We start from the raw sequence: 10,000 nt of genomic DNA, 5'->3' as shown, positions 1-10,000 counted from the left end.
AGTTAGTTTTAGGAGTAGAAGCTGTGTAATAATCAGCATAACGTATATATAGCAGGTTGCAATCACATAATAAATCATAATTGTTAGTTTTAGGGCCAGTTGCTGTGTAATATTCAGCATAACGTACATACAGCCAGTGGTTATCAAAGAACAAACCACAATAGTTAGTTTAAGGACTAGAAGCTGTGTAATAATCAGCATAACGTATACATGGCTGGTCGCTATCGCAGAATAAACCATAATAGTTCGTTTTAGGGCTCGTAGCTGTGTGATAATTAGCATAACATACATCCAGCCGGTGGTTATCGCAGAAAAAATCATAATTGTTAGTTTTAGGGCCAAGTAGCTGTTTAATATTCAGCATAACGTACATCCAGCCGGAGGTTATCGCAGAATAAACCACAATAGTTCGTTTTAGGACTAAAAGCTGTGTAATAATCAGCATAACGTATATATAGCAGGTTGCTATCGCATAATAAACCATAAAAGTTAGATTTAGGGCCAGTTGCTGTGTAATAATCAGCATAACGTATATCAAGCCGGTGTTTATAGCAGAATAATCCACAATATTTCTTTTTAGGGTAATTATCTGTGTGATAATCAGCATAACGAACATCCAGCCAGTGGTCATCGCAGAATAGATCATAATTGTTAGTTTTAGGGCCAAGTAGCTGTGTAATATTCAGCATAACGTACATCCAGCCAGTGGTTATCAAAGAATAAACCACAATAGTTAGTTTTAGGACTAGAAGCTGTGTAATAATCAGCATAACGTATATACGGCTGGTCACTATCGCAGAATAAACCATAATAGTTCGTTTTTGGGCCAGTTGCTGTGTAATAATCAGCATAACGTACATCCAGCCGGTGGTTATCGCAGAATAAACCATTTTTTTTAAGGTAACAATCTGTGTAATAATCAGCATAATGTACATCTAGCCGGTAGTTATCGCAAAATAAAACTATAATAATTCCCTTTATGGCAAGTAACTAATAATCAGCATAATGTACCTATAGCTGGTGTTTATCACAAAATAAACCATATTAGTTAGTTTTAGGGCCAGTATCTGTGTAATAATCAGCATAATGTACATCCAGCCGGAGGTTATCACAGAATTAACCATAATTGTTGGTTTTAGGGCCAGTAGCTGTGTAATATTCAGCATAACGAACATCCAGCCAGTGGTTATCAAAAAATAAACCACAATAGTTAGTTTAAGGACTAGAAGCTGTGTAATAATCTGCATAACGTATACATGGCTGGTCGCTATCGCAGAATAAACCATAATTGTTCGTTTTAGGGCTCGTAGCTGTGTAATAATCAGCATAATTTACATCTAGCCGGTGGTTATCGCAAAATAAACTATAATAATTCACTTCATGGCAAGTAACTAATAATCAGCATAATGTACTTATAGCTGGTGTTTATCACAAAATAAACCATATTAGTTAGTTTCAGGGCAAGTATCTGTGTAATAATCAGCATAATGTACATCCAGCCGGAGGTTATCGCAGAATTAACCATAATAGTTAGTTTCAGGGCCAGTATCTGTGTAATAATCAGCGTAATTTACATCCAGCCGGAGGTTATCACAGAATTAACCATAATAGTTAGTTTTAGGGCCAGTATCTGTGTAATAATCAGCATAATTTAATGCGTTTTAAATCTGCCGGAACTACTTCAGCTGAGCCAACAATAATCAAACACCGGAGAGTGACCATCAGCCAATCAGAATCCAGCATTCAGCAGAGCTGCGGTGTAAGATGTTTTAGTGCCTGTAGTGTATTATTTGTTTCATGTAAGAGTCCCTGTCAGAAGGTGAAGGATACAGTTCTCGTCTCCGTCCGGGTTTTTGGGTGGTCCGGGCATGTTGAGGAGCACCAGCCGAGCATCATGGGATTTATTGACGATCACTTCATTGAGCTTGACTGCCGTGTGCATCCGTCGCACGTTGGAATGATCTCTGTCAATAACACACACACACACACGCACACACACACACGCGCAGAGATATACAAGATAAATGATTACAATAAATCACTATCATGTGTGTGTGTGTGTGTGAGTATGTGTGAGCGATTAAAGTTTGTGTGTTTCTATGTGTGTGTGTATGTGTGATAGAGTGTGTCCGTGTGTGTTAAAACAGAAAGTGTGTGTGTGTGTGTGTGATCCTCACGGCCGTATGTTCAGCATGTCCCTGAATCCCTCGGGCGTGCTGCAGCAGGATTGGGTGTGTGTGTGAGTGTTGCTGCGCAGCTGCAGGGCCTTGTCTTTGGTCCAGGTCATGTGCACGCGCCGGTGCTCTGCGCTCTTATCAGCGGCGCTCAGACCCTCGGTGTCTTCATCATCATCAGAGCCGATGCTGGTCAGGTGCAGCATCGAGTTCCTGTCCTTCACTAGCTGCGCCTAAACACACACACACACACACACACACACACACACACACACACACACACACACACTCACAAAGTTAGAGCTTCTTCACAGGATGTGCTGAGAAACAAACAAATCCTGTTTGAATCACAGCCAATCAGAACACACATTTAAATCAGAGCTATGCAGACTGTCATTCTAGACCAATGAGACTCCCCTGGGGGCGGAGCTAGGTTTAGTTTCAGCTTATTTCTATAAGACTGATGCTAACTCTACTCTTCTACATCACAGCTGTTATCTGGAGGGACAGAACTAACACACACACACACACACACACACACACTCTCTCTCTCTCTCTCTCTCTCTGGTTCTGTCTAAAGAAGCAGATGCAGCACACGCTGAAGCTGAACGAACACTTACGTCATCAAAACTCCAGCGCACACGCTTCAGACAGAGAAGAACAACACATGAGCAGAGGACACGAACGAACACACACACACACACACACACACACACAAATCACTCATAAACATACACACTAAACAATACACACTCATGAACACTGACATAAAAAAAACACTCTTAAACGAACAAACACACACACACATTCATGAACACACACACACACACATCAAAAAAGAAATCATGAGGGTGTGTGTTTGTGTGAACACAAACACACACACACACACAAAAAAATCACACACATGAACACACACACAAAATCATACACTCATGAACACACAAATATAAAAAAAATCACACAAACACACACTCTCGTGAGCACACACACTCATGAAAACACAAACATACACACACACACACAAAATATCATACATTCGTGTTAGTCCCATTTAAACAGTCATATGAACACACATACAAGATAATAAATCACACAAACACACACTATTGTAAACACACAAACACAAAATCACACACTCATGAACACACACACACACACACATAAAAATAAATCACACAAACAAACACACAGTCTCATAAAATCTCATACACACATGAACACACACACAATCACACACTAATGAACACACACACACACACACACACATATAAAAGAAATCAAACAAACACACACACACTCTCGTGAACACATATACACTCACACACAAAACACAGAAGCACACACACACACACACACCCTTGTGAACACACACACATCAAAAAAGAAACCACACAAACACACACACCCTCATGAATGTCCACACACACAAAAAAAAAAATCACACACATAAACACACACGCACAACATTAACAAATCACACACACACACTCATGAATACACACAAAACATATACACACACAAACAAAACACACATGAACACAAACACAGACACCCCTCCCCAACACACACACAAATCACAGAAACACACAAACCCTCATTAACACACACACATCAAAAAAGAAATCACACAAACACACCCTTGTGAACACACACAAATCACACACTCATGAACAAATACACACACACTCATGAACACACAAAACATTACACACTCATGAAAACATACGAAAATGTGAAACAAAAATGACCATACACACTCAAACACAAACACACACATGAACATACACTCACAGACACAATCTTACACACTGATGAATAAAATCACATGAACATACACACAAAATGGCACAGGAAGCGCACACACACACACACAAACACAATAATCACACACTCGTGAACACACGCAAAATCCCTCAGGAACACACACACACACAAAAACAAACAAAAATACACATACTAACACACACTTTCATGAACACACACACACACACACCCACCTCTTTCTCTCGGTCAGACTTAGAGAGCCGCATCTGCCGCAGCATCTGAGACCTCTGCTCCATCATCAGTGTGCGCTCGTATGTGTACGCGCTGATGTCACTGTCATGCTGAAACACACACACACACACACACACACACACACACACACGCATTATTCTCTAACTGTGATTGGATGTTATTAGGCTGTTCATTCATTCTCCTTAGCTTTAGTCCCATTTTTAATCAGGGGTCACCACAGCGGAATGAACCACCAACTATTCCAGCATATGTTTTGCACAGCGGATGCCCTTCCAGCTGCAACCCAGTACTGGGAAACACCCATACACACTCATACACTATGGCCAATTTAGTCAATTCCCCTATAGCGCATGTGTTTGGACTGTGGGGGAAACCCACGCCAACACGGGGAGAACATGCAAACTCCACACAGAAACGCCAACGGACCCAGCCAGGACTCGAACCAGTGACCTTCTTGCTGTGAGGCCACAGTGCTAACCACTGAGCCACCACATACATAGTTCAGGTGCATGGACTCTGATTGTGACTGACCAATCAGAATCCGGTATTCCAGAGAGGCGTGTCATCAGCATGTCTAATAACCCAGCAGGTGTTTATGGGTGAAGGACGTGATGAACCCGAGAGCAAGCTAATCTGAGCCTTAGCAGGATGATATTAGCTGTGATATGGATTATGAGGATCAGACTAGAGGATCAGTGTGTGTGTGTGTGTGTGTGTGCGCGAGTGTGTTTTACCATCTCCACCACTTCCACCGCAGCGTCGATGCGCAGGTGATAGAGGAACGTTGCCAGATCCTTCTTCATCTGGATGGAGTTATCCTCCATCTGAGCCACCGTGAAGATCCGCAGAGCACACTTACGCCACACCTGACACACACACACACACACATGAACAGCGAGATATACACAAACACATACACATCAACAGCAAGATACACACGCACACACACACACTGTCTCTCAGACCTTGTGCTGGCGCAGCAGGAAGGGCAGCAGCATCAGCATTCCTCCATCATGGACGATCCACCAGATGTCGATGAAGCCCTCAGTGCAGGCCTCGCTGTTACTGGGGAACAGAGAGATGTTCTTCAGCACCAGCAGAGCCAGGTGAGCCGTGGTGGTGACCCGCACCGTGTCTGAACAACAGAGAGAGAGTGTGTTAGACATGAGAACACTGTACACACGGCTCACATCAAGTAAACGCTGACAAACACCTCAGGAAGGGATGAAGCACATCTAGAAGGGTGTCTGGAATACGCTTACTTCACGCGGTGGGAAGAAACCCGGACGTATAGGATCAGCACTGTAAACATGCTGTGGACTACAAACCTCCAGCTGTTGCCGCAATCTCTAAGTGCAGATGTGGTGTAAACATCACTTTAATATCATTCAGCTCAGTTTAATTTGAATATTTAAAAGCAGATTAGGCATCAAACAACATCACAGTCTCTGTAAGAGTGACATGCTCAAGTGTCCTCCTTGGCTTCAGTTCATGGCAGCAGGTTAACACAGTGGGGACGCTTCCCTGCTCCAGCCTATGTAACCCGGTGAGTGATAAAACACTGTGCAGCACACCCTCGTGTTGTCTGTAGGGATGCTCACAATTATCCGATAACCTAAAGGGTGCATTTTTAATCGATTAATCTATCAGTTTAACGATAAAAACATATATATTTATTAGTGCTTTCAATCGATTAAAAAAAATTAACTATTTAATCGCACCTTTTTAAAAAAAATTTATCGCGATTAATCGCATTTAAAATACTGAAACTTGTCATTTTGGCTGTTCAAATGTAAAATTAATGTAAACGCAAGACAAAAACTATTTAACTTCAAAATATAATTGTTTATTAGAATTAAAATTCAAAATATAATTGTTTATTAGAATTAAAATTCAAAATATAATTGTTTAATAGAATTTTTGTTTAACTTGTAACACAGATTTCTTCATGTAAACAACAAACCCACAATAAACCATCAAGATCCTGGCTTGACAGCCATGTTTATTACAGAAATTAAAACACAGGCATGTTAATGACATTTAGATTTCAAAACAATCAATGCCAATAAAGAAAACCATTCCATGTTGGATTCTACGGAACCCCGGAAGGGACGTAGTGAAGGAGAAAAAAATTGGCTGGGTGAAAAAAAAAAAAAAATGGGTGGGAGGAAAATATATATTTCTAAGTTTTTGCGTTATCTCGCAAAGTTGTTTTGCGTTCTCTCGCAAAACTGTTTCTCCACAAACACTTCCTGTTCACTTCACTCACGTAAACCCTCCCGTTTTTGCCGAAATTCTCCCGTATTTTACCATTCTACCCCACTTTCTTTACATTACTGTGCGTCGATCGTCGACTTTCATATGCTACCTCTGAACCAGTGAATGCATGTATAAGCGCTGACTGACAGACGCGCTCCATACAATAAACTGATCCCAGATCAGCGTCTGTACGCGCCATTTAAAGGGACACTTCTGTTATCAAACAAGTGAGCAGCAAATGAATCTCATGTTTTGTTTAGTTTGATAACAGTGGTGTCTCTGTAAGAATGCACAGATCTATAATGAAAGCAGTCCATTACTTTAGAAACTGTTTGTGCTCATTTAAGAGAAAATAAGCTGTTTAAAATAAAACATGCAGGACGGAGATGTTTCATATTATTAGTGTTTTTGTCTGTTTAAACATACACCCGCTCCTCTGTAAATGGCGTGTACTCACTCCACCCCTGACACCCCTCAACGGGCCTGACACAGCCGCACAGACACACACACAACACGCTGCAGACGTTTTGGCCCCAACGGCCTTCCATACTGGAGCGACTCCCCTCAGATTCAACACGCATGATCACGTTCATCAAATTTGCTTAAACTAAGCGTCCTAAAGTATTACTGTATTTCACAAGGATTCTGACACAACAGCGTGAAGCAGACGCTTTCATTGCGTTTAATGAGGAAACACGCTAAACTTGGAGGCTCATGCTGAAAGGCAGAGTAATGCCCTGTCTTTGACAGCTCACGACTTCACCAGAGACTCTCTGAGTACATTTACATAAGACACCAATACTCCGATTTTAATATGATTAAGATTAAACTCTTATTAAAAGTCTACCGTGTAGCCTAAGCAGTGATTTTATTACCTTAAAGGAACACCGAGTCACGAAATGCGGAGGATTTTCTTTCTGTTCGCCATGCGGTATCAACTTACAACAGAAAGTTAAAAATGAAACCCGAAATTGCATGAAACTCTGGAGAGCCTGGTGATGCGACTAATAGTTTTATACTGGAACTTGCCTTCAAAAAGTGCTTCCTTGGTCTTATCCACATTTATTGCATGTTAAACACACGTCCACCACAACAGGAAGTAAAAAAACCTGCAACTGCGTTAATTTTTTTTTTACGCGTTAATTATTTAAAATTAATCGCATGCGTTACCGCACTAATTTTGACAGCGCTAATATTTATATATTTATATATATCAGTGCTTTCCACAGGTTTGAAATTTACCTGTGGTGGTAGCCAGATTAGAACACATTGTACCCACAGCACATAAACGGTCAACTACATACGACAAACAAATATACTTAACTATATTTTTATTTGTGATGACACATTTTCTTTTCAATGGGTTAAAGGTATTTAAAAAAGGCTGTTGAAATAAAAGAAATCCATGTTCACCCACTGACAGGTAAAGGCTGCTCTCTCTCTCTCTCTCTCTCTCTCTCTCTCAGGCCGTTTACACTAGTGCATTCTAGTTTGAAAACGCATACGTTTTGCTATGGTTACGCCATCTGTTGTGCAGCTGTTCAGAAACGCTGGGTGAAGTGCTAGTGTGGACGCGGATCGTTTTCATTCTAAAACGCCGTTTTAAAACTAAAGCTCCTCTCTCGCTCTGCGAACGGGAGGAAGCCACAAGCTCGAGGATCCCTTGAGCTCGGGGCTCTCTAACGGGACAGCATGCCAAACAAGCTTTGATAGATCATCATTTAAGTGTGTACTCTTGAAATGGCATCTAAAGTGAAGTTTAACAAACTCATTTGGAGAGGAACACGTGATATAATTGACTACAGCTGGCCACCCGCTCTACATTCATTAGCTAGCCAATCAGATCTATCCTAACTCACTATCCGCTTGTTAAGTGTTACGTCACGCGGAGCGGCTTCCGGGTCCAAGCGCTCTATTCAACTCATGAAATGGTAATAATAAACGTTTACAAAGCGATTTAATACTTTCGAAAGTCACGATGGCAATATATATGTCCATGTCTAATATCCGATGGCCAGAAAGTGATTCATTGTTTTATGAATTGTTAAAATTTTGGTATTTGTGATGCAGCAAGCCCAGAGATTGTTGTGTACACTATGACTTTATGTAAAATTAACTTTAATGTGTGATAGGAATAATACGCGATCATAAACAAATGATTTCTCCACTCAAGTGAATGGCGTCTTGGACCCGGAAACAGTATACATACGTCACCAACACGTCACCACTTAACAAGCGGATAAGTAGCCTAGCTAGAACTACTCCCTTATCTTCGTGTTCCGAAGAAACCCCCCCATCCACCCCTTTCTCCTCCTTTACTATAGAGCTTTTTCATGGCTGCTGCATGGCGGGCGCCATAGCGACGAGCATCTTACTTCAGTTTACAGCGTGTACAACTGGTAATTTGCGCTCCGAAAATAGGTTTCAATAACGTTTTTAATGGATAACAGTGTTTTTGTGACACACAACTTAGAAATGTGTCTGTTAAAGCCGTTATAATCTGTCACATGTGGGTCAAGCGCGTCAGAAATACGAGAAAAACGTTCTCCTAGTTCACGTGTCTGCCGTCAGAAATACAGTGTGTGTGTGCGTTCCCGGCCTGTCAGCTGTTAGCTTAGCGGCTACACACACACAGAGAGAGAGAGAGAGAGAGAGAGAGAGAGAGAGAGCAAAGCAGAGTACTGGCATGAAACTTAACAGGTATGAAAGTCGTGCAATTTACAAAAATGAGCAATAAAAGTCTGTTATTGATCCTCTGCTGCTGATTTGCTGTTTATTCTAATCGCGAGCCGTTTGTGTTTTATTTCGTGAGTTGTTTTCACCACGGTTTGTGTTTTTCTGTCATTTCGTAATGACACTAGCCTTTATTTTCACTTTGTCACAGTTATTAAATCAGTGTGTCAGTGGCACAGTACAGGCTACATTACATTAGTTTGGGCTGGTTATATATTTGAAATAAAGAGAAAATGTTGACTTTAGCGATGACGAGGCTTCATTTAAACTGCAGAAGATGCCGTCTGACAACGAGGGGAAAACGCCTCACAGCAGCTGTTTTCCATCCTATTAGATCACATTTCTGTAAATGATCAGTCCAGGAGATGCTGCTGATGGACAACAGTGTTAGCTCAAAGAGGATAAAAGCAGGTCAAATAGATTAAAACTGTCCTTTCAAAGCTGTCCAAATGTGACTGTTTACACGCATCAGCTGCCGACCAGAAGTTCTTCGCATTCTCCTTGCGCATACACGCAAAGCATGATGGGTAATGTTGCGTTCCAAGAAAAAGGTCTATAGGGGAGCTCTCGAGAACCACCTGATCTCGTACTCCCCTCACATGCTCTATGGACCTGGCGGGAGCCCTGGGCTCAACTATCTCCGAGCTCAGGGTTCTCTCCCGGGACAGCATGCCAAACCTGCTTACAGCTGTCAAGCAATATCTAAGTGTGAACTCTTGAAATGTGTGTTTGGGAAAGATAGCGTCGGGTAACTAGTGCCATTTCCCTTAACTTAGCTGAACACGAGCTTTGATATGCCTTTATTTTCACGTTCCATT

General features: G+C 41.5%; 1 protein-coding gene and 1 long non-coding RNA gene across 6 annotated transcripts in view; one reads left to right on the top strand and one right to left on the bottom strand.

The window, feature by feature from the left end:
* The window catches only part of LOC147842910 (uncharacterized), a 3,675-nt gene extending 1,622 nt beyond the window's left edge, over positions 1-2,053 (top strand). The window contains exons 1-2 of the long non-coding RNA XR_015495341.1: positions 1-1,063; positions 1,547-2,053. The exon at positions 1-1,063 is cut by the window's left edge and continues 1,622 nt beyond it. This is a non-coding gene — a long non-coding RNA (uncharacterized LOC147842910). The remainder of the gene's footprint in view (positions 1,064-1,546) is intronic.
* slc12a6 (solute carrier family 12 member 6) overlaps positions 1-10,000 on the bottom strand; it is a 46,821-nt gene that overhangs the window by 4,254 nt on the left and 32,567 nt on the right. For 3 of the 5 annotated variants that reach the window (XR_015495070.1, XR_015495071.1, XM_087260177.1), the window contains exons 20-24: positions 5,156-5,325; positions 4,925-5,056; positions 4,172-4,279; positions 2,178-2,407; positions 1,831-1,964 (exon numbers count right to left, since the gene is read on the bottom strand). Coding sequence is in view for 3 of the 5 variants with exons in the window: in XM_087260177.1 (XP_087116303.1) it covers positions 1,831-1,964; positions 2,178-2,407; positions 4,172-4,279; positions 4,925-5,056; positions 5,156-5,325 (774 nt within the window). In the remaining 2 variants the exon portion in view is untranslated. Of the gene's footprint in view, positions 1-1,830; positions 1,965-2,177; positions 2,408-2,794; positions 2,819-4,171; positions 4,280-4,924; positions 5,057-5,155; positions 5,326-10,000 lie in introns of all 5 variants that reach the window. The other 2 variants (XM_087260176.1, XM_087260175.1) reach the window with 1 other exon arrangement.

Source organism: Danio rerio, chromosome 7 (assembly GCF_052040795.2).
Source record: "Danio rerio strain M-AB ecotype USA chromosome 7, GRCz13ab, whole genome shotgun sequence".
Taxonomy (NCBI): Eukaryota; Metazoa; Chordata; class Actinopteri; order Cypriniformes; family Danionidae; genus Danio; species Danio rerio.
This window is presented reverse-complemented; position numbering and strand designations above follow the sequence as displayed.